The sequence below is a fragment of the Peromyscus californicus genome, unplaced genomic scaffold (assembly GCF_007827085.1).
Source record: "Peromyscus californicus insignis strain IS unplaced genomic scaffold, ASM782708v3 Scaffold_7__1_contigs__length_154581171, whole genome shotgun sequence".
In the NCBI taxonomy this organism is placed as follows: domain Eukaryota; kingdom Metazoa; phylum Chordata; class Mammalia; order Rodentia; family Cricetidae; genus Peromyscus; species Peromyscus californicus.
In genome coordinates, this window is record NW_026294595.1 from 94,590,810 (window position 1) to 94,615,183 (window position 24,374).

At 50.5% G+C, this 24,374-nt stretch overlaps 1 protein-coding gene across 2 annotated transcripts in view; it reads right to left on the minus strand.

Annotated features, from left to right (window-relative positions):
* Positions 1 to 17,112: 17,112 nt before the first annotated feature.
* Positions 17,113 to 24,374, minus strand: part of Pla2g4f (phospholipase A2 group IVF) — a 16,831-nt gene continuing 9,569 nt past the window's right edge. Inside the window, exons 12-20 of one of the 2 annotated variants that reach the window (XM_052723434.1) lie at positions 21,707 to 21,843; positions 21,279 to 21,501; positions 20,557 to 20,671; positions 20,224 to 20,361; positions 20,039 to 20,146; positions 19,722 to 19,922; positions 19,258 to 19,424; positions 18,250 to 18,436; positions 17,113 to 17,985 (exon numbers count right to left, since the gene is read on the minus strand). In XM_052723434.1, the coding sequence (XP_052579394.1) occupies positions 17,765 to 17,985; positions 18,250 to 18,436; positions 19,258 to 19,424; positions 19,722 to 19,922; positions 20,039 to 20,146; positions 20,224 to 20,361; positions 20,557 to 20,671; positions 21,279 to 21,501; positions 21,707 to 21,843 (1,497 nt within the window). In that variant the 3' untranslated portion in view covers positions 17,113 to 17,764. Of the gene's footprint in view, positions 17,986 to 18,249; positions 18,437 to 19,257; positions 19,425 to 19,691; positions 19,923 to 20,038; positions 20,147 to 20,223; positions 20,362 to 20,556; positions 20,672 to 21,278; positions 21,502 to 21,706; positions 21,844 to 24,374 lie in introns of both variants that reach the window. The other variant, XM_052723433.1, reaches the window with a different exon arrangement.

The window sequence follows — 24,374 nt, forward strand, 5'->3', positions numbered from 1 at the left end:
AGGTCTGAATCCCTTGTGCAAGCGTGACGGGCCTGCACTGCCCCCTCGTGGTTGCGCTGAGCAGTGTTTTGAGGGCATGGGGTAAGGCTGGAGGCGACAGCAGCTAGACCAGCCTGTTTCCTGTGAATGAGTGCAGCTAACAGCATCCTGGCAGCCAGGAAGAGCTGAGCAAGTCCTCAGCCTGGAGCCTTCTCACCCACCTGAGGATTCAGGCGGAAGGTTTTCTGGAGCAGTTGGCCAGGGGAGATTTCTGAGACATCATAGGAAACTTTAAAGCAGATGCCATCTTTCATAATTAAGTTTTCGTCACAGATACTCAGTTCTAGAGTGTTCTAAGGACCAGGAACATAACATAGTATCGATTCACTGCAACAGTAGCTCACATGCAAATGTAAAACAAGTATACGGAAATCCAGAAAAGACCTTAGTTCCTACTCACCTTTTTAAATCATTGACTATTTTATTTAATATTCGTACAAGAATATAAGGTGCTTGGATGACCCCCCCCCCGTTCCAGTTCCTCCTTTACCCCCAATTCCTCCCATTTTCACATTTTCCCATGTTCTCTCCGTCTCTCTCTCTGATTTATTACCTACTGAGTCCACTTAGTGCTGCCTGTATTGACAAAGTGTGGGACCACTACTGGATGGTAGCCTCTCAGGGTCCAAATCCCGAAAGACAATGAACTCTTCTCCATCAACTTAGCCACCAACTGCCAATAGTTCCTCGGATAGGGTGGGACTTCATAAGCTCCTCCTCCATCTATCCTGGGACTTAGAAGTTTTGTTTTACCAAGAATAAAAACAGACTGGGGCCGGGCGGTGGTGGTGCATGCCTTTAATCCCAGCACACGGGAGGCAGAGGCAGGCGGATCTCTGTGAGTTCGAGGCCAGCCTGGGCTACAGAGTGAGTTCTAGGACAGGCTCCAAAGCTACACAGAAAAACAAAAACAAAAAACAAAAAACCAGACTGGGGGTTCACTCCTGTAATGCCAGCCCTTGGGAGGTTGCTGCAGAAGGACCATGAATTTGAGGTTAGTCTGAATGAACTACACAATGATTGTCTGTCTCGAGTATGTATGTATGCATGCATGTATACACGTATGTACCTTGAAGAATTTTCTTCCTAGGTAGGGCATGGTGGATCATGTCTGCGATCTAGCAGCCAAGAGGCAAAGTTACGGTAAGTTGATTTATTATTACTGTAAGTTGAAGACCAGCCTGGCTACACAGCAAGATCTAAACCATCCAAACCTATGGAAAAAAACCCTGTCTTAAAAAAGCAAAAACAGGGGTTGGGGATTTAGCTCAGTGGTATAGCGCTTGCCTAGCAAGCGCAAGGCCCTGGGTTCGGTCCTCAGCTCTGGGAAAAAGAAAAAAAAAAGACAAAATAACAAAAAAGCAAAAACAAAAAACTAAGTTGGGTACGGTTGCACACCCCTTTAATTCAACCACTCTGGAGGCAGAGTCAGGTGGTTTTCTGTGAGTTCAAGGCCAGCATGGTCTACATAGTGAGTTCTAGGCTAGCCAGTGCTACCTAGCAAGACCCTATCTGAAGAAAGAAAACAAGAAAAAAATTTTAAAAAAAACAAACAAAAAATATTTTTAAATGTCTTTGGGGGCAGGCAGGATGGCTCAGTGGGTAAAGGCACCTCCTGGCAAAACTGACATGCAGGACCCACGTGGTGGAGGGAGAGACGGACTCCCAAAAGTTGTCCTCAGGCCTCCACACGTGTGCTGTGGTACACACAGGCACACATACACAGCATAAACAAATGTTGTTTAAATTTGGGGGAGGTTTTCAACCAGTCTGCTTTGCTAGTTCCCTAACACACCGGAAGGCGAGTGCCAAGCACTGCATGACAGTTCCCTGCACAATTTCCCCTTTAGCCCCATTAGAAAGGAACGCTTTCTAGTCCCACATCATAGACGGAGTAAGGGAGAAGCGGCAGCTGACCACACGTCAGCCCCATACATTCCGTCACGAATTCTCTTGCTCACAGCACATAGAGTCTGGAGCGCGTACACACCCCCCCTCCCCCGAGTTCTGTGAACACTGGAGCAACCCTGCTTGATCCCAACCGAGGTCCTCCTGTGGAGGGAAGCGGCAAGGCCTGTCTACAAGTGAGGGGCTAGCGCTACCCCGACCTTTACCTTGACCTGACTCTGGATGAGGAAACTGAAGGTCTCATTCCATACAGGATGACTGGAGTTGGTGACAGTTTTGGTCTTGAATTTCATCCCAGGGGCTATTGGCAGCAGTAGAGTCACATAGGGGTCCGCCTCACTCACTGACCAAGTCAAGGAACGGACCGTCAGAGGACAGAGAACTCCGTACATCTTTCCAGGGGGTTTGCCCAGGTTCCTATGGCAACCTCGGTGTCCACCGAGGGCAGCCAGGCCCTACCCCGAAGAGCGCCTGGTCCTTTCCCTTGGGATCCAGTCCCTACCCACAGTCACTCACATAGGTCAGCCCTAGGCAGACTCCGAGCCTCCACGACCTTCACAGTGAGCCGCCAGAAGACTGAGGCCTCCTCCTGCAAAGAGACCCCAAGCCCCTGAGTTCTCCAGCAGTCTCTCAAACCTGGAGATGCTGCACTGACCCCTGACCCCACTCATCAATCTAGTACATGGTGATACTGCCAGGACCAGGCTTTTGGGAACACCTCTAGAGACCAAACAGCCTTTGTCTACTGCTGTCCTTGGTGTTATGATTTGGGCCTTTGGCAATCATGGAATGGCAGATCACCGGGGGTAGGGTGGGGGGTAGTGCTGGTTATCTCCCCTTCAGGGACAAAATGCCAAGAATAGCAGATAAAACTGGGGACAAGGCGTAACCAGTGACCTCACTGGTCAGGGGGAGATGGTCACAGTCAGACATTCCAGAGAGGGCTGTCCTTTGCTGAAGCAGTCTACACACCATCCCTTTGTGCCTTTCCTATGTCTCAAGGTGGGCTGAGCCAAGAGAACCCAGTGGCCTATGGTATCCACAAGTTCTCAAATGTGAAGGACTGTCCTCTAAGCCAAGCAGCCACCATCTTGGGGAGTTCAGCTTTGCCCCCTTGCCAAAGGATTATTACAGATGACCTTATTGACTGTTTACACCCCCAGGGGAGGAGGGACATGAGACCCTCTCCGGAGTACCCAGAGTCTCCCTTCTACCTGTTGAGGGCAATTCCGCCTTAATGGCATGTGGCCTCCGTGCTCGAGTACATGTAGGCAGAGGGGACACTAGGGAAGGGCGTTCCATCTATGTAACTATGAGAAAGCCATCATCCCTGCTGGGTTAAAGATTTTCTGATGTTGCGGGGGAGGAGCCCTTACACTCCTGTCATTAACCCTTCACCTGCGCTCTGGTCATGCCTCAGTTAGTTGTTGAGAGCTTGGGAAGAGGGGTAGCTATTATTCATGTCTTCCCCTAGGAAGGAATTTTATCAACACTGTGGTTCAACCATCTGTAATTCATTGGCCATGAATTAGGCAACTCCAAGAAGATCACGTCAGCACAGAGAACAGTGGGTGAAGGGTCATTGTGGATTAAGATGCTCATGAATCAAGTGAGGCCTCAGATAAGCCCAAGAGAAAGCAAGTGAGTGGGTAGCAAGAGAGCAACCAGAGGACAGCGATGCCCAGCTGGCTCAGTTATGGCAGAGCCCCATGCCAGCTGAAATCCTTAGCACTCCTGGGACCCAGGGGACTCCCTGTTTTCTTCAGTTTGGGTTTGGTGGCCCAGCTTTTTCTAGGTGACCTACAAAGACAAGCCCCATAGTCTGAGGTGAGTCACATGGGCCTGGCAGGATTCTGGGTCGGGAAGGTCATTGGCCTTGCATCGTCTTGACAGAGAGCTTGCCAGCAGGACCACATTTGTGGGTGCTTGGTTCCATCAGGAACAGTCCACACGGGCAGGACCCTTAGAACGGGTCTGTAGGAAGGGCATCATGTGCATAGGCAATGTATGGTCCAGCTAGGAGAGGACCAAGTAGGGCCATTAATGGCAGGACCCCCCGAGGGGCACCACTTACATGGAGGCACATGACCCAGTGGCCCTGGGAAGAATCACTGAAGTGCCTCAAGATAAGAAAACCCCAGACTGGGGCTTCTGCCACCAGATTGGACCCACACTGACACTGAATAAGAAAGAGCTCCTGGGACCCTCCTCTCCTCCCTCCCGTCTGCTCTCATCCAAGGCAGCCAGAAGCTGCGCAGTCAACAGTGGGTACCGTAAGCAGAGACAGGTATTGTGAAACCTAGGGTGGTCCCCTGTTGGGCCTCTATCATTGCTCCACAGCTGGGGTGGTAGAGGTCCCTGTGCCCCTGGGACAGATCTGGTTTTGCACAGAGGCTTCCTACTAGAGGGAACCCAAAGCACTTCCCCACAGAGAACTGCCCAGGGTGAGGAACCAAAGCAGGATGGCTCAGCAGGGGACTGTGTGCTGAATTTTCCTGTCCCCTACCCTCCCTGTTCTCTCTCTCTCTTTCTGTCTCTCTTTCTCTCTCTGTCTCTCTCTCTCTGTCTCTCTCTCTCTCTCTCTCTCTCTCTCTCACACACACACACACACACACACACACACACACACACACACACACACACGACAGAGAGAGAGAGAGAGAGAGAGAGAGAGAGAGAGAGAGAGAGAGAAAACAGCAACATTTCAGTCCCATAGTCCTTAAGCTAGAGGTGATGATTGTCAGGGGATTAGTCAATTTTTAGGCAACTGGCTCCATTTCTTCCCCCACTCACGCCTTTAATCCCAGCCAGGTGGATCTCTGTGAGTTCGAGGCCAGCTGGTCTACAGAGCGAGATTCAGGACAGGCCCCAAAACTACACAGAGAAACCCTGTCTCAAAAAAACAAAAACAAAAAACAAAACAAAACAAAAAAGAACAAACAAACAAACAAAAACCAGATCCCCCACTGCCTGACACCAAAAGCTGATGACTGGGACAATGCTGGTCTAGGAGAGGTGTGGGGTTTCAATGCCCCTCTCTGAGACAGAGAACCAGCACAGGCGTCAGGCCTTGCTAACCTGCTTCTCTGGCCAGGCTAAGACCACACAAGCCCATAGCCTATGGACTGCTTTAAAACAACTTGGGAAGGGGCTGGGAAGGTGGAGGTAGGTAAAGTACCTCCTGCTCAAACATGAGTACCTGAGTTTGGCTTCCCTAGCCCAATGTAAAAGCCAGACATGGTAGTGTGAGTCTCTAACCCCAGCACGTGAGTGGACGAATCCCCCCACCCTTTCCCCTGTGGTTGTGGTGGGGCTCGGGGGGGGGGGGGACTGGGGGAGGCAAGGCAGATGCTGTGGCCAGAGCTCCCTGCCCAGTTCCTCCGAGTCACACACAGAAGCTCCTCATAGTGTGAGATCACAAGAATAGAACAAGCCCCTGACGCCCAACCAGCTCTGACAACCACTCCCCTGCCACCAGGGAAAGCTCCCGTCCCCAGTCAGTAGCCAAGAAGACCGGAAGCAGGCACTGGAGCTCACCTGTTTCGGGAGACACTTGGCCAGCTAGGAGGGCAGGACCTATTAGTCAATCATATTAGTCAAAAGCTCCCGATCCTGGAAACACCAGTTTCTAGCAGGGCGCTTCCCGGATACGGGGCAGACTCCGGCTCCCAAATCCCTTTGTTTACTCCTGCGTCTGAATCCAGAGTAGGCAAGAGGAGGAAGGAGAAGTGGCCTCCCCCAGGGAAATCAGCTGGAACTTAAGGTAGTTCACCAACCATTATGGAATGTGGGGCTCCTAAGAGGAGAGTGATAGAGCCAGGACCAGGCAGCCCCTCCACTACCCTGACACATCAGGATGTTTCCACTGATGGCTGACTTGTGAATGGGTCCTTTCAAAATCAGGCTAGAACAACAAATATTGCCTTTCAGCAGAAGCATCCCTCTCCACCTCCCCCAGGACTCCCTGGCATCCATCCTGGAGTGCCCAAGTCTTTTCCAGGACCTGTTTGTCCCATGTCTCTTAGGCTGCATCTCAGGACCCCAGCAAGAGACCCATCAAGGTCTGCAAATGAAGCAAAGGACCTTGGGGAGCCACCTCAGACACTTCCTGGGCACCAGGGGCAAACAGAGGGGCTATTCCTTGGTCTGTAGTACAGGATGAGAATTCTGGGCTGACAGGAGGAGTGAACAGTTTGTGGGATCCTTGGCCTAGGTGCAGCCCCATAATTCTTGGGACCAGAAAATAATTGGCATGAGGATTTAAGATATTGAGACCCACAGGGCTCCAGCTGGTTCCAGGAAGTCCACCGGCCTATGGTGGGGAGTAGTGGGCTACGGGCCTGGTGGGTGTCCTCAGAGAGGGAGCAGATGTGGCGGACCTGAGGGAGCACCCCTGAGGAGGAGGCTGCCTGCAAATCACGGTGGTGAGCAGGAGCTGTCTCATGGTCCCCAGGTCCCCACTTCTGTGGGTGCTGCTTACCCTCTACCCACTCCATACATCCAAATACCACCTCCTTTTCCCTCAGCCCACATGGAGACAAATGCCACCCTCCTTTCAGGTACAGCAAACTTGTTGACCCCAGACTCTCCCTGATTGTTGGCCACTGGCTTGGCACTGTTACCTGGTGAGGATGGCCAGGTAGTCTCTCAGGTGACAGGCTCTCCATACCAACCCTTCTATTCCGACTTTACATCCAACTCCTGCCAAGATGCCAGCTCTCTGGCTGGATGCGGTAACTGTCCCGATGGAATGGAGCCAGCCGAGATTCTCTGCCCATCGTGGAGGAATTGTGGGTCTATAAACAGGTAACCCCACCCCCAGGTCACCACCACGTAGTACTTCTCATCTTCCTCGAAAGGCTGGCTTAACCAGCGGCTCCAGAAACCGCTGGCGGAACACCAGGCCTCATGGGTGGAGCATCCTTCCTAGAGCTGAAGTGTCAGGAAAGAGGTACCAAGGGCAGCCAGGAAGGACAGACAGTGGGCAGAAGCTGGTCCCCCTGAGGCAGGGGACAATGCTGAGGAAACCTTTGTAAGTCAACCCCATCTAAGTCAGGCTGGCCCTGGAAGAGAAGGACTGGGCTCCTGAGCTCAGCTAAGAGGCTGGACCTCTTGATGCTCCATGAAACAAGGAATTTAGGCTCCATGTGAAAAGCGACTGAGGTGGGCACCATGCTCACAGCCCCTCACCTCCACTCACTCACAGCCCCTCACCTCCACTCACAGCCCCTCACCTCCACTCACAGCCCCTCACCTCCACTCACTCACAGCCCCTCACCTCCACTCACTCACAGCCCCTCACCTCCACTCACAGCCCCTCACCTCCACTCACTCACAGCCCCTCACCTCCACTCATAGCCCCTTACCTCCACTCACAGCCCCTCACCTCCACTCACTCACACTGCTTCGGCAGCTCCGTGAGTGTGTGGTGCATGTGTGTATGCATGAGTACAGGCACAGGTGTGTGTGCACACATGTGGAGGCCTGGGGTTGATGTCAGGCATTTAGATTTCTCCCTGCTTTATTCACTGAGGCATGGTTGCTCACTGAACAGAGTATTTTTTTTAAGTTTTATTTGTATGTGTGTCTACGCACATCTTTGCCATGGATATGTAGGAGACCACAGAGGCCAGGGGAGGGTGTCAGATCCCCTGGAGCTGAAGGCACAGGGCAGTTATGAACTGCCTGATGTTGGGTGCTGGGAACCAAACACTGATCCTATGAAAGAGTAGCAACTGAGGCCTGAGCCGTCTCTTCTGCCATGAACATAAATTGTATGTGGGTATTGGGGATCCAAACTTCAGTCCTACACTTGCCCCACAAACGCCTTATCCATTGGGCCACCTCCCCAGAGGGTTTCTAGCAAAAACAAACGGCAGACTTCATGGTCAGAAAACTCTCAGGTCATGAACACGATAGAGGAAAGCATCAGAAAGCTACTGGTTTGCTTAGAGTCATAACAGTAAGTGCTCTCCTAAAATAACATGAGTGTCAGTTCATCATAAACCAAAGAATAAAGAGCCAGCAAGATGGTAAAGCTGGTAAAGGTGCTGGCCACCAAGCCTGAGGACTTGAGTCCAATACCTGGACCCCACATGGAGGAAGAGGTGAGACAAGAAATGAACCTGAATTAATATTAACTCACTAAAAAAAAATTCCAAAATGTCTGGGTGTGGAAGCACACGTCCCAGCACTTGGGAGGCAGAGGCAGGCAGATCTCTGTGACTCTGAGGCCAACCTGGCCTACATATCAAATTCCAGACTAGCCAGAGCTACACAGTGAGCCCTGTCTTAAAAAAGAAAAAAAAATCTATATAAATATATCAAATCAGTCAAAACAGAAAATTGAGAATAGTCTATGAACAAGTGAAAAATGATTAAGAAATATTTCTAACTTTCACAAACCAGGTGTAATATCAGAGAGAAAGGTGAGCTGGGTGTCGTGGGAGCAGTCAAGAGGCAGAAGCAGGAAGATGGCCTTGAGTTCAAGGCTCACTTGGTCTACATAGTGAATTCTAGATCAGCCTGGAACACATAATGATACCAGGTCTCAAAAATCAGAAAGAGGAGGAGACCCGATCTAGTGTTGGTGTGGCCCCGGGGTTCTGTTTACGTCTTTTCTCAGGACAATGAGGTTCCTCTTTGGATTCCTGAGCACTGAACGTGCCCTGTGGCTGCTGCTGAAGCCCAACATGACAGAGACCTAATGGATCTTCATGAAAAAATCTACCCTTCTGATGCCAACGGAGATTGAGAGCCCAATATCACCAGCTTTGGCAAGCATTAATGTAAGCCTAGGAAATGTAGCCATGAGATTGGATTCTCCAGAAGAGCTGCCAGCTAAAGTTGTGCTGGGATCAAGAAAAATGGGCCTTGGCGGTTCGTGTTACTGGAGTTGTATCCATGCCAGTGGATGTCCACACACTCCAGAAGAGAATTTGACATTGCTGCTGCCGCTGTTGCTGTTATAGCAATGGGGGCCACTGCTGCTACTGTGTCTGGGATTACCATTTCATAATTGCTTACTACAGCTAGCACAGTGGAGACCCTGGCAACAAAAGTAGCTACCACAGTTAGTTAATCTCCCATTCTATTGGGCATGATAAATTTAATTCAGTAGTTACATACATCTCGATTGGCTTTGAAAATTATAAATTTATAAACTCAAGTTTCAGTTGCTTTTGGGATACTATCTTACAAGGACTCCAACGTACAGTATGGCTCGTTAAGGAAGGGAATGTCTCAGTTGCCTTTAGCCTACTGGCTATGGGTGAGATAGGACCTCTGTTGGTCTTTTCTGTGTCGAACACACAGATTGCAAGCCCAGTGCCACTTTGAGATCTTTGGCAGCAGTTAACTCTGCAGCTCACACACGATTGAGCCTGTATGATAATGAGTATTCAGAGATGGGTAATGCCTGGGGGGCGCTCACCAACCTAAGACAGAGCGCCTGTGTGGCCTGGGCAGGCGTCTCCATGACGGGTAAGTGACCTGCTGATGTCCCATGCAACCTAAGTCAGAAGCTCATTTTTTAGTAAAAGGGGGACCTGTAAGTCCCTGGCCCCCGTTTTGGGTAACTGTTGCCTTGCTTGCTGACCTTGACCTTGATATCCTCCCTATGCTAATTCCCTGCCAGGTTCCACCCTCCTGAATGCTTAAGGGAAGTTCCTTGTCTGTGTATCTTGAATAATGGATGTTAACAGCTTAGATGCAAGATTGTAAAACATCAGTAGCGAACTTCTGCCCTCCGGGGTTCTCCCATTGTGCTGTAAGCCTGTATTTAAGCCTGTCCTCCCTCCTTCAATAAATGACATTCGGCATTTAAAATAAAATATATATATAAATAATTGAATGAATACTGCAAATGTAATCTATGAATAACACAAATGTGGTTAATATGAGTGTAATTAATGAATATCATGAGTGTAATTTAAAAAATAAAAAAAGCTAGGAAAAACAAAAAAAATCAGAAAGAAAAGAAAGGGAAGGAGGGAAAGACAGAGAGAAAGAGTAAGAGAGAGAGAGAGAGAATATGAACAAACTTTCCAATTGTAAGAAGGCTGAAACTCAACTTCAGGACTCCCATCAGACCCGTTGGGCTTCCGATGGGTGACAAGAGAAGTTTAGGATTTAGGACGTACCCACAACCATTTCCAAAGAACTCCCTGAGAAGCCTAGAATTTGACTTGGTTGGGATGCCAAGCGCTAAAGCTCACCCCACAAAGGCCCTTCGTGGACTGTGAGTAAGAGGCTAAAGTGGGGAGCTCAGGAGGCCCAGGAGGCCAGAACAGGCAGGCAGACAGCAAACAGGTCTGGAAGTGCTGGCTCCAAATGGGGCTGGCAGGCACAGCTGGGCCGAGCTAAGGTCCCTTGTCTTTACCTGAGGCAGCGATTTGCTCGGTGGAGGGACATGCAGAGCAGTCCTAACCCAAGCTGCCAAGCTGAAGGAGGCCTTAGGCACCCGTCTTCCCCGCCATCAAGCTTCTCCCGTGCTGGGCTCCCTTCCTTCACCCAGTCTTCTCCAAGCTTGCTCTCTGCAATGAGTGTTTAATTTTTCATTCAGCAATCACAGCCGCTTAGTTTTCCCAGTTTCCTCTCAGAAACCAGCCCTTCCCCTGTACTCCGCCTCACGGTTTGAGAGTCTTAGCTTCAAGAACATAGGATGTGGTCCTGGGGAGGTGGCTCAGCCTGTCCTGTTCTCCCAAAGGACCCATGTTGTGTTCCCAGCACCCACACTGGGTGGCTCACAACTGCATGTGACTCCAGGGGATCTGATGCCTCTTCTGACCTCTGCAGGCTCTGGCATGCATGTGGTACATATACATCCATTCAGGCATGTGCATGCACACACATAAAATTAATAAATAAGGGGCTGGAGAGATGGCTCAGAGGTTAAGAGCACTGACTGCTCTTCCAGAGGTCCTGAGTTCAATTCCCAGCAACCACATGGTGGCTCACAACCACTTGTAATGAGATCTGGTGCCCTCTTCTGGCCTGCAGTCATACATGCTGTATACATAATAAATAAATAAATCTTTAAAAAAAAAATTAATAAATAAAAAATGTAAAAAGCATAGAATACAACATGTGGCCCAAAGCTGTCTAGCTTGTGGAACTGCTCTGACCTTGGCGTTTGGTTCATCAAGCTCATGACCCAAGCTGGTGTGAGCAAAGTCTGGGTGCATAAAATTCTCGGAGACACTCTGTCTTTCCTGCTGGACCAGAAACTGGGAGGAGATGAAATTGGGGCTGCTGACCTTAGCAGTCACCACAAGAGATTTCAAAACCTTCCAGAAAAAGAGCCAATGATAACACTGCACACTTCTCCAAGGCTTCCTTTACTACGTGCTGGGCTGGGCAGAGGTGGCTGTTGAGGCATGATGTCATTTAAAATTGTCTTCTGGCATGTCCTTCCCGTGGCCTGAGCAGTATGTTCTTGAGATCACTTATGTCCTGGTTGGCTTTCTGTTGCTGTGATAAACACCATGACCACAAAGCAACTTGGGGAGGAAAGGGTCCATTTCATCTTAAAGCTCACAGTCCATCATGAAAGGAAGTGGGGGCAGGAACTGAAGCAGAAACCATGGAGGGGTGCTGCTTACTGGCTCGCTCCTCATGAGTTGCTCAGTGTGCTTTCTTATATGACCCAGGACCACCTGCCCAGGGTTAGCACTGCCCACAGAGAGCTGGGGTCTCCCACATGAATCATCCATCAAGGAAATATCCCTCAGACATGCCTACAGGCCAGTCTGATGGAGGCATTTTCTCCATTGAGGTTTCCTCATGCAGGGTCAACTTGACCCAAACTAGCCAGCATACATGTGTTAATAAAATTTGCAATTTTCTCCAGAACAGGGGAGGATGTCTGCCTTCCTCTTCCTCTCTCAGCAGGAAGCTGGGGGTGGGGTATGTTTAGGATCCTGCTAAGGAGAAGCGGGGTTAGAACTACCCGACTTCAGGTTTGTAGGATGTGTCTATGTGGCTGGCAGGCAGTTTCACATGTGCCTACCACCCACCAAGCCAGCTCATCTGGCACTGTGACACTGTGAGCTAAGGCCAGAGGTTGAAGTGGGTTGTAGATGTGTCCTTTGTCTCCAGAAGACTTGCGCAGAAGGAAACGGAAAGGTCTGAAATATAGAGAGCCGGAAAGCAGACTGAAAAGCTCCTTGGTGGAAACAGAAGATGATTGTGTTTGAAGATTTTGTTTTATTGACACTTCATTGAAACAGAAGTTCCATCCTGAAAAGGGGGTTTTCTTTGGTTGGTTTGTTTGTTTTGGATTTTTCGAGACAGGGTTTCTCTGTGTAGCTTTGCGCCTTTCCTGGAACTCACTTGGTAGCCCAGGCTGGCCTCGAACTCACAGAGATCCGCCTGCCTCTGCCTCCCGAGTGCTGGGATTAAAGGCGTGCGCCACCACCGCCCGGCTGTTTGTTTTATTTTTTGAGGGGGATATTTTGAGACAGGGTCTCAGGTAGTCCAGGCTGGCCTCCAACTTGCTATGCCGCTGAAGCTGCCTCTGAACTTGGGATCCCTCTGTTTCCCACTCCGGAGTGCTGGGGTTACACGTGCGCCCACCACACTTGGCTCTGCCGTGCTCTCTACAGTGAGACGATTGTGTTGTTTTTACTCCCTCTCAGATGGGAAATCCAAGAAATAGGACGTGAGTTGGGTGTGGTGGGGCATGCTTCTCTGTAATCCTAGCCTTTGGTAGGCTGAGGCAGGAAGATTGCTGCTACTTCAAATCCAGCTTAGGAAATATAGGCTCTGCCCCTTAAAAAGCTAAATATGGGGGCTGGAGAGATGGCTCAGTGGTTAAGAGCACTGGTTGCTCTTCCAGAGGTCCTGAGTTCAATTCCCAGCAACCACATAACTAACTAACTAACTACCTAACTAACTAACTAAATAATTTTTTAAAAAAGCTAAATACTATCACCACTATTACTACTAATATAATAAATAATAATGAGACTTTTCTTTTTGTTTTAGATGGGATCTCACTATGTAGCTCTGGCTGTTTTGGAACTTCCTATATGGACTAGGCTGGCCTTGAGCTCAACTCAGCCAGAGATCGACCTGACTCTGTCTCCCCAGCGCTGGGATTAAAGGCGTGTGTCACTACACCCAGCAGATGGTAACTTTTATTAGCTACTAACCATTCCTAAAACCTTAGTCAGCCTGACTGGATGATAGATTGCTTCCTATTTGCACTAAAGATGATGGGTGAGGTAGTCAAGGAGTGTGCAACCAACCGTGAACACAACGTGCAGACGCACAGCAGTTAGTAAGAACCGTCAGGGTGTTTGCAACGGCTGCTTAGATATTTTTAGCCTTGAAAGTATTTTTATGGGGGGGGAGTCACTATGTTTCCCAAGTTTTGACCTTGAACTCATGATCCTTTCTTCTTTTTTTGTTTCTTGACAGGGTTTCTCTGTGTAGTTCTTGTGCCTGTCCTGGATCTCACTTTGTAGACCAGGCTGGCCTCGAACTCACAGAGATCCGCCTGCCTCTGCCTCCCAAGTGCTGGGATTGAAGGCGTGCGCCACCACCGCCCGGCTATGATCCTCCTTTCTTAGTCACCTGAGTTTACAGATGTGTGCCCCTATACTTAGCAAAAACTTGTAATTTTTTGTGATGTCTTTCATCAGTCTAAGTGAATATTCACATTCATACCTAGCTTTGTGTCAGTTTGCATGAATCCCAGGCTCTACAGAACACAGCCTTTGTGCCACGCCTTATATGAAGAATATCTTCATTTATCCCCCAACTTTCTAGGGCAGATAGTCTAGGTCTGCTGTGGATGTCTTTCTGTATGCTGTGAATATGTGTTGCTCTGACTGGTTGATAAATAAAACCGTTTGGCTTATGGCAAGGCAGCTTAGAGGCAGGCGGAAAATCCAAACAGATGGACAAGAAGAGAAAAGAGAAGCAAGATGTAAAGGTATTGGTAAGCCACAAGCCATGTGGCAAAGTATAGATTTGTAGAAATGGGTTAAGATATAAGAGCTAGCCAGCAAGAGGCCTGCCATAGACCATACAGTTTGTAAGTAATGTAAGCCTCTGTGTGTTTAATTGGGTTTGAGCGGCTGCAGGACCTGGTGGGACACAGGAAAACTTTCAGCTACATAGGTCCATATTTTGTAAATGAGAAAAACAAGCAGGAATTGGCTGAAGAATTTCTCCCTAGGCCATCAGAATATTGTTCTTACCCACTGTCTGCAATACAGTCTCTCTCCAAAAATACCCTGGGTATCGGAGTGCTCCCGGATCAAGCCCCCGGAGCTTCCCTGGATCAAGCCTGAAGGAGATACAGTCCTGAGTTTTTTGTGGGTCAACTCTTCCCTGATAATTTTAACTCCAGGAAGGCACTTCCTGTATCTTTGCCCAGAATAGCACTCAGTGACAGTGTCACAGAGGAGAGGGACTAGTGCTCCACTAAGTCTCAGTTCTTGGTAAAAGCCCTAACGTGGTGGGACAGGTGGCACAAAGTGTGACGTGAGGCAGGCATGACCCACAGCACTGAGGACCGTGTCGAGATCGAGGCAGGGGCGGGTCTGTGTGCACGCCTCGTGAGGAAGTGGCGATTCGTGCTGAAACAGGTGGAGGGAGACTTTCCTGCTCAGGACCAAGCAGAAGAGATCACAGGTCTCTCCTTCATCCTGGAGCCACTGGAAAGGACAAGCTTCAATCTAAGCAAAGGACAGGATCCCACCAGCCAAACCAGCCACTCACTGACAGATACTGTCTACCATGTGCCCTACCAAGAGTCAGGGCAGTGAAACAGGCCTGGTTCCCATCTCTGGGGCCTCTGCCTGGGGCATGATCACTTTCCAGTCCATGCTGGCGTTTTGGAATCTGGAGTGCTACCCTGCAGGCCATGGAGAGCTGGAGAGATGTTTAATCCAGATCATCACCTCGGGAATTTCACAGAGAAGAGCCATGGAAGAGCTTCCAGCAAACATTCCTCAGCCATTGCTTTGGTTGGGAAGTAGTAGAACAGGTACATGAGCTTCAGCTTATGAAACAGGAGTGTGTCTCGGGAGCAGTCCATGTGCCCGGGCCAGCTTCCCTCCAATATCCTGCTATGAATAAGAGTCAAAGCAATCCAGAAGAACTCAGGTAGGTTCTAGACTATCACTCCACTCAAGCCCTGAAAATAACATCAGTTTGGATGAGGAAAAAGAAAACTACATTTTGCCGGGCGGTGGTGGCGCACGCCTTTAATCCCAGCACTCGGGAGGCAGAGCCAGGTGGATCTCTGTGAGTTCGAGGCCAGCCTGGGCTACCAAGTGAGTTCCAGGAAAGGCGCAAAGCTACGCAGAGAAACCTTGTCTCGAAAAACCAAAAAAAAAAAAAAGAAAAAAAAAAAAAAAAGAAAAAAGAAAACTACATTTATCCGGGGTTAATTAGGATTGCAATCTGGGAAAACAGATTCAAGCAATCCTAAGAACTGGATTCTGGGCTCGTGAGACGGCTCAGTGAGCACAGGTGCTTGCCACCAAGCCTGAGGACCTGAGCTCAACTCCTGGAGCCCCCATGGTGAGAGACGAGTCCCACAAGCTGTCCCCGACCTCCACATGTGCTCCAGTGGGGAATCAAAGGCATAGCGCACAGACGAGTTCCATCTCAGAACACAGAACTGTCTTTGAAATCATTCAAAAGGATGATTTGTAGCTGGGTATGTGATCCCAGCACTCAGGAGGCTAAGGCAGGAGATAGTGAATGTCAGGTCAAAAACCCTTGTCTTGAGAAAAAAAAAATGCTGTATCTGAAAGCAAATAAATGAAGAAGTGGGATGGAGAGGGACGGGAAAGAGGGATGTGCAGCTTTTACAGCCCCCGGGATCCTGGGATGCTCCCAGGGCCCCCTGGAGTGTTTAAGGAACTGGGGAAAAGAAAGGAGACAAGATGGGAGAGGTTCAAGGAGGCAGAAGAGCAGGTCAGGTCACCCGGTGCCAACAAAACCCAGGCAAAAGCATCCGCAGCCTAATTGTAGAAACCTTAGAGTCCCAGGGGGCACAAAGCTGTGGTCCTGGGAAGAGGAATGTGACCTGAAGCAGACCTGGCCACCTGTTGCAGCTCCCAGGAATCCAGTGTGCAGGCCAGGTGAGACCAAAGGCTGGACAGCCACGAAGACCCACAAACCCAGACCTTCAGCAGAGTCCGTCACAACTGAAGCCAACTGCCCTCTCTCAGTGCCTGGCTAAGCAGACAAAAGCCTCTCCCCTCCCAGAGGAGTCAGAGTCCAGCCTGATTCTGCAGACAGAATCAAGATTCTAGCTGTGCACTCCATGAGTCCTAACAGCTACGACAGTCCAATAAACAAATCAGTGGCAATGGCCACTGCAGGACCTTCCAAATGAACCTCCCATTACTGAAGCCAAGGGGTGCCCGGGTGGTGTCCAGCAATAGTGAGACGGGAGCGGGGAGGGCCAGGCTGCTTTACTGCATGCCAGTCCAAACTGGTCCTGCAGCCCCTGGCTTCACTTTCACATCGGCAGGAGGCTTGAGCCTCAGGACACACTAGACAAGGGACACCGATGGGGCATTGACTATTGTAGGCAGGAGATGGAACTAGAGCCTTTTCCCCAAAGTTCAGGCAGATGACACCCCCAGAAAAGTGTCTCAACTGAAAGAGGAATTGTGAGTTGTGCATGTGGTCTCAGAGCATACGTGTGTGCATGTACGTGCACAGGTGTGAGCAACAGGCCCACTGAGCACAGCCTCTCAGCTACTGCGCAGCCTCGGGTGGCTGGGCGCCAGAGCGAGCTGGTTGAGGAAGATGAGACCAAGGAGCCAATCAGAGGATGGATCTCCTCTTCACAGTTTGGAAAGCTGCTCATTCTGGAGAGGCTCTCAATATTTAGGTGGTCTCAAGTGAATCAGGAGAAATAAGAAAGAGAGGGAGGGACCTATGTAGGTCCTCAGATGCAGGAATCCAGGCTAGGTCCACCCCCATCTCATTTGCCCATCCCATGTGAAGGAATAGCTACTCACTGGCCCATGATACATAGGAACATATACCCACATATACAATGGATGCAATTGTCCCTTCATTCCCTCTGCCCGTGATTAACAGACGACCCCTCTAAACATACCCATTTGGCTCCTGAGAATGGGAGGACTGTATTTGCCCAAAGTGACAACTGTATTTATGAACCAGAAAACGTGGTTTGTGTTCAAAGAGTAAAGTCCTGTGCACACTTGTCAGGGTGGGCCATCTTGTCATAAGCTCCATGAGCCTGGTGACCTCTGAGGAAGGACAGAGAGGCCAGAATGCAGAGAAGAATTAGTAGGGCATGGATTCAATGGCACAGACTGGCAATCCACACAACTCCTGTTTATTCTTGACATCACTGAGTTCAGGAGCTTTGGAGGGGACCAGAGCTGGGCCACTGTGGAAGTGTGGGTGGCTGTGGTTCTGCATCTAATCTCAGTATGAGGAGAACAGCTGGTTCCTCAGCCCACAGCTCTCTCTGTGGTGAAGCTGAGAACCACGGTGTTTTCAGAGGTCCTCCTCTTCTGTGGAGGGGGTGGGCCCTCTGATGAGGCTGATGCCTGGTTCTCAGTACACCCCACTGTAATATGGAATCTGCCCTCTCCTGCCCAGTGTCTCCAAACACTCCTGGAGAGCTAGACTGTCCCATCTTCTCTAGGGAATGAGAAGGTTCTGCTCCAAGCTCACTGGCAAGACCTTTGGGGCCTGGGAGACCTCAAGGAAGAAGTAGGAAACAGAAGCTCCTTAAAGTCTTCTCCCTCAGCAAGCCCTGGCCTAGGGCCCTCCATCACATCTCTACCACAGTCTTCTGACTCCTACCAGGTCAGCCCCCAACCCCTTCCCCAGCCTGTCGTCGATCCAGAGCCAGCTGAAGGGCATGCCTTATAGTCTCCATGTTGTTCAGGACGTTGTATCGACTCAGGGTCACCAACCGATCAAACTCCTTGGGCTCATAGGTGAAGTCCATCATTCCATAGGGGGTGTCTGGCCCGTTGATGGTGAAGTCCCCAAAGGCCTTCTCCTCAGCTGTTTGTCGTTCTATACCTGGGGTGGGAAAAGCAAGGCTAGGCTAGGGAACTCTATGAACTGGCTGGGAGCTGATGGTCCTGGATACTTTCCCTGCTCAGGATTTCTGGCTTGCTCTCTGGAAGAGACCATCTTAGCTCTCAGGCCCATTAGAAAGAGATGGCTCAGAGAGAACACGAAGGTCCAGGCATCAGAGGGCTCAGTGGTCAGCACAGGTCCTCCAGGAGGCTAGTGTCCCATCCTCCCCCTGAGGGTTAGAATAGGCTTGGGACTTCCCTTTACCTGGGGCCAGATGTGTGCGAAAGGTCCTGTTGACAAGGGGGAAATGCAGCACAATGGGCGAGCAGGGGTCCTCAGCCTTGGTGAACAGATAGCACTCACGGGGGTTCTCAAAGTCCTTGGGGCCCACCTCAATCCTGGGGAAGGGGATTCCACGGTCCAGGCAGTACTTCTCCGTCAGCTGTAAGACCTGGACAAAGAGGCAAGCTTCTGGCCCCTACCTGGACTCAGGCTTCAGCTAGCTCTTGGTCTCTGAATGACTGATTTTCTGAGTCACCTTTCTATTTGCCAAATAAAGTTGGAAATAAGCATCTAGTGAAAGCACAGTGAGTTAGCAATAATTAGCAAAGGCCAACGGTCAAGCTAGTTCTCTAGACCTCTCATGCCATCCTCATTCCTCCCCTTAACATGGCTGTCCCTTCCATAGTCCCTCCACTGTTCCCTGTTAAGGGGCTGATAGCAAGGGCGTGTTGGACGGGTTTTTAGCTCTTCTCCAATCCTAGGCAGTCACTGGACAGGGAGGATAAAGAGGAAGTCAAAGAGAGCCCGCCAGACCCACATCTGATTGATGGCATCCATCCACTGTCCTAGGGATTTTGAGGCGCCCTTTGCAGATCTCTCCCTAAGAGGACTTTCATGGCCCTTTGCAGATCTCTCCCTAAGAGGACTTTCATGGCCCTTTGCAGATCTCTCCCTAAGAGGACTTTCATGGCTAGTGTTACCATAGTAACAAAGGGCAGCAACCCCAGGCCCCCTGTGGAGCCGTGGAGCAGGGAAACCCTAACATAATTAGGCAGGTTCTAGGACAGAGTCTAAAAGACAGCCGAGACCCTCTTTACATATCCTCTCATAATCCCAGAATTCTCCAGCTGGGAGACCTGGACTGTCAACAATGTTTAAAAGGTACCTCCACCAGAAGGGACACCCAAACACCCCGTCGGGCCTCTCAGCAGAGATTTCTCCTCCTCCTCCCCTCCACTCACTTTAGGTGACCCCTGCTTCCTTCCTTACCTGAAAGGGGGCTTCCAAGGAATAGTCGAAGGACACAATGAGGTCCACAGCCCGCCGGGGCTGCAGGATCAGCGGGAATGGCGAGTTGATGGCAAAGCCTCCGTCTACTAGGCACAGGCAGTCCTTCATGGGTGTGAGCTGGTTGGGGCAGGCATCAGGGTGTCTGTCTGTAAGGTGTATAGGGATAAATGCAGTTGTTCTTGCTGGTGACCCTCCTCTCCTTGCATCTATAGTCACAGTCTCTAGAATTCTCCTGCCTCCCAACAGCCAAGGAGTCCCTCACCCTGGCCTTTCCACCTTGCCCTTCAACTTTCAGCAGTCAGAAAAGCCTTCCCCATCAACAGAGGACCACGACCTTACCTCCTCCAACACCCAGATAAAAGCCAACGCTGGCCCCAGTGAGCCAGATGTGTCTATAGGAAGGATCTGCTTACAGTTCCCCCCTCCCACATGGTACCACACACCTTTCCAGGCCATGAACTCCCTGCTAGTCACATAGTCCTTGTGCAGGCAGAGGCCTTGGGTAAAGTTAAAGTTCCGGGCACAGGTAAAGCGGGAGGTGAATATGTCCAGCACAGCCTGAGAGAAGGGACTGTGTGGGGTGAAGAGCCTGGTACGCAGCCGTGTGGGGTCCTGGTCCTGCGACCGGAACTTTGGGCAGTCATCTGGATAGGGGGCAGTGAAATACAGTGTGAACCATCTTTGTCCTCATTCTTCATCCCTCTGCCAGGGCCCTGGCAAGCAGCAAGTGGTGGTGACTGACCAGGGCCTCTGCTCTCACCTGTGACAGTGACACTCTCTTTGTAGGAGTCCAGGAGGCGCAGGCCCGAGCCTCCCATCTTCCGGAAGATCTCACTTAGGCTGGCTGCGAAAGCACTGCCCCACATGCCTAAGGAGACAGGCAGGGCCCCATATCACAGCCTGGCCCTAGCCCTGCCAAACTCCAATCTCTAAACCTAGACTCACCCTGCAGGTAACAGATGCGGGGCTCTGGCCAGCGCTGCAGCACCCGACCCATGAAGAACTCGGAGCCAAAGAGTTCGGTGGGAACATAAGCCCCATACTTGTGGAAACCGACCTCATAGGGGGTGAACTCACACCACTCTGGGGAAAACAAAGAAACCAGGGTCCTCATGACTGAGCAGGAACCTTGACTTTCCAAAAACCAGAGGCAGGAACTCCATCATTCGCCAAGGTCCCTGCTCGGGAGCACCTCCCACTTACATCTAGGAGCCCCACCCTCACCCGCCCTCCACCGCCATCTCCCTGTCTCCTTCCTTTGTGCCCACACCCAGGCACCTGCAAAGTCTTCCCCACTGATGTTTGTGTGGACATTGATGCTGGCATAGATGGGGTAAGGGTTCTGACCCTGGCTGACTATTTCTTGCTGGTCTGACAGCTTGGCAGGGTTTTCCTGGGCAGGAGAGAGAGCAGACAGCTTGGCTTTGGGGGAACGCCTGTTCTCTATCTTCGGGCTTGACATCAGCACCCTGAGGGGGATGGTGCACCCACAAGGCCAGGCTGTAGCTTTAGGCTGTAGCAGAGCTCAGCCCCCTGTGGGTTTTCATGATACCAGTGCCTCTGGGAACACCCTCTCCTTTGTCATTCCAGAGAGCACATCAGAGCAGACCGCCAGACTGACAGTTTGAGGGGATCATCGGAAAGCCAGTCTAATTTCTTTACAAAGAAAATCACTAGGAGACGTAACTTCTAGAAATGAGATAGCACAGGTGGCCACGCCCAGCCAGTAGCCACTTACTGTGGGTCAGCGGCCTGAACCTTCTGCCTCAGTCGGACTGGGCCTGCAGTTCTAGGAGTAACTGCTTGGTGGCATGGGTCAGGGCTGCTTTTGCCAATGGGTGGGTGGGCATGGTGCTCTGCCTCAGAGGCAGGCAGGAACAATTTTCAATACATGCTTTTACTGGGCTCTACCCCAGGAATAAGAAAGGAGTCAAGGTAGAAGAAACATGTGGAAAGGGAGCTGGGATGGGGAGAAATACAGTCACTTCCTGGTCTCTTACCTCCTGGTTCAGGAAATACTCAACGATGAGGCCCCAGAAGTCCGTGAGGGACATGTTGTGGCCTCTTCTCTCCCAGGCCTCCTTTTCCTGGGAGTAGTACTGCAGCTTCTCTGCGGACAGCATTCCTATCTTACTGCTGCAGACTCGAGCCGAGGCACGTCCAATGGGGCCCTGCAAAGATTTCTGGGACCAGGATGGATCCTTGTAGAGTGTAGAGATGCACCTGCGGATGGAAGGGATGCCTGTGAGTTAGAGGATGCTCCTCCTTGTCACATACACTCAGACATGTCCCTGGGACCCAGCCTCCTTTCACTCATCCTAACCCCCTTGAAGGCAGGCTCCCAGCCCCTTATCAGAGATTCGGTCCCATCTCCTGGACATCCTTACCCACCCAGAGCTCACCCTGTGTTCTGCCCTACCTCACTTACCAGGTAGACCCAGAAACCCCGCTCAGGTAGGTCACAGCATCCAGAAGGCCAAGTTCCTGCAGCCCCGCCAGGCTGCCGTACAGGGAAGTCATGGCTCTGGTTCCACCCCCAGAGCCTAACACAGCGATCACAGGCACCTGAGCACGGCAATGATTTGTTAGCAGCAACACCGGGCCTGACGTATTTACTGCTTATCCACAGCTGCCGTTGTCATAAGTGCCTTCCGTGTATTAGCTCACTGAGTTCTCCCAGAAACCCAGGGAGCCCCCCACTTGACAGACGACAAAATTGATGTGTAAGGTTAACCGATGTGCCCAAGAGTGATGGTTCTCAAACCCAAGAGTGAGAGGCCACAGATGACTTGTCTTTTTAAAAATTCTGTGTTACGTGTGGTGTATATGAGTGTACATGGTTCTAGGCGTGTGTACATATGAGTACATGTGCATAGGGAGGCCTGGGGTGATACCAGGTGTCATTTTCTGCTGCTCTCCACCTTATTTTTTGAGACACTGCTTTCACTGAACCCATGGATTCAGCTAGACTGGCCGGTCACCATCCCCCTCCCCCAGGGCTGGAGTTGCAGATATGTGCCACCATGCCTGGCTTTTTCACCTGGGTGCTAGGGATCTGAACTCAGACAAGCACTTTCCTGCCTGAGCCTACTCCTCAGCCCGTAGTTTTGTTTTGTTTTCTGAGATGGTCTCCTGAAGACCAGGATGACCTCAAACTCATTCTGTAGCCAAAGATGGTCTTGGTCTCTCTGGTTCTGCCTCCTAAGTGCTGGAATTACAGGCATGCACCGCCATGCCTGTGGGAGCCCGTTTTCAGGTTCCTCGTGGCTTTACCCAGCAGGTCCGCATAGAGGATGATTAGGACCATGGGCCTGAGTGCAGGTGTCTGGGATGGTCTGCACTTGGCTGTGCTGGGGGAGGAGGTCTTTTGCTCCACCCCTTGGCGTCTCTATAAATACCCTGGGGCAGAGACAGTCAGGGGCCGTTGGAAAAGGTTCCAGGCCCTCTCGAGGCTATCCTTTATTTTCTGTTTATCTCCGCAATATAAATCCTTCTATCTAATATTTCCTGCTGCTCACACTCAAGAAAACTCTGGGGAACTGTGGGGTTGGTGGGTAAACGCCCCACACATGCCTGGCTTCTGCGGCAGCTCTTAGCCGTTATTTCAGAAAGATGTCTAGTAACAGGTACATTTGATTCACCAAACCCAGTTAGCAAGGCAGACACTTAGTCCTGGCTGGCTCCTTGTGGTTCTGTACCGTGTGTGGGGCCCTCAGTGGCATCTTTGGCCTTTCCTCAATAGATGCCAGCAGTATCCTCTACATCGACCTACCACTTACAACAAAACATCCCTGGACACTGATAAATGTCCTCTGGGGACTGGGAAACAAGATTGCCTGCAGCTGAGAACCACTGACTGTATTGACAGAGACTAGCAAGCATCCCTGGCCTGCCCCCAGATAGAGGACACCCAAAGTTTGAGGCTGTCTTCAGGATCAGAGGTGCCTGGTAGGATTAGCTTTTCCACCAAGGGTTGACTCAGTCTATCAAGACTCTGACTCCTTTTTTTCTTCCCCTGGCCCTGCTCACTGGGGCCCTACTGTTACAGAGTGCTGGATGAATCAGAACAAACATCTGGCACTCAGTGGCCACCTCTGTTGACTGAATACAATCTAGGTTGTTGGCAGTACTGGCCAGTGCTGGACAGTGGTTCCACATCTGCTGAACCCATGTGGCAAAGAAGATGATACCAGCCTTTTCCTGGCTTATTCCACTGGTCTACCTCTTAGCATTCCTATCTTCTTGCCTCCCAGTCACAGGCCAACTGGTCCTTGCCTAAGAGATCCTACAGAGCCTCTACTTCTGGATCCCTCTGACCACTGTCCAGTTGTGCCCTCTCCAAATTCATTTGTTGAAGCCCTATCCCTCACATTCGACTGTTTACAGAGCCTATAAGGAAGTGATATGGTTAGAAGAGGGTAAGAGGGGAGGCCTCAATCTGACAGGACCGCTGTCCTGACCAGAAGAGGAAGAGGCCTGGACATGGAAGTATATCCCTGGAATACCAGCACTTGGGAGGAGACTGAGGCAGGAGACTCACATGTTCAAGACTAGTCTGAATTACATATGAAGCCAGGCCTTAGCTACCCAGTAGTAATACTTATCTCATTAAAAAAAAAAAGGTTTTAGGAGGTGGGTATGGTGGCGCACACCTTTAATCACTACACCCTGGAGGCAGAGGCAATTAGTTCTCTGTGAGTTTGAGGCCAACCTGGTCTACATAGCAAGTTTGAGGTCAGCCAGGACTACACAGTAAGATTCTTTCCTGAAATGGGGGTAGTGGAAAGAGAGTTCCTGCTCCTTCCTGAGTATGCACACACACAGGCACACATTCATACACATACACACGTATACACTGACACATACACATTCACACACATGCACACACTCAGACACGCATTCATACATGCACACACACAGACACAGACACAGACACAGACACAGACACACACACACACACACACACACACACACACACAGGAATGGCCATGTCACACCACAGCAAGAAGGCAGCTGTCTACCACTCAGGAAGGAGACCCCATGAGAAAATGAATTTCTGTTGTTTAAACTACTCAGCCTGCAGTATCCTGTTGTGA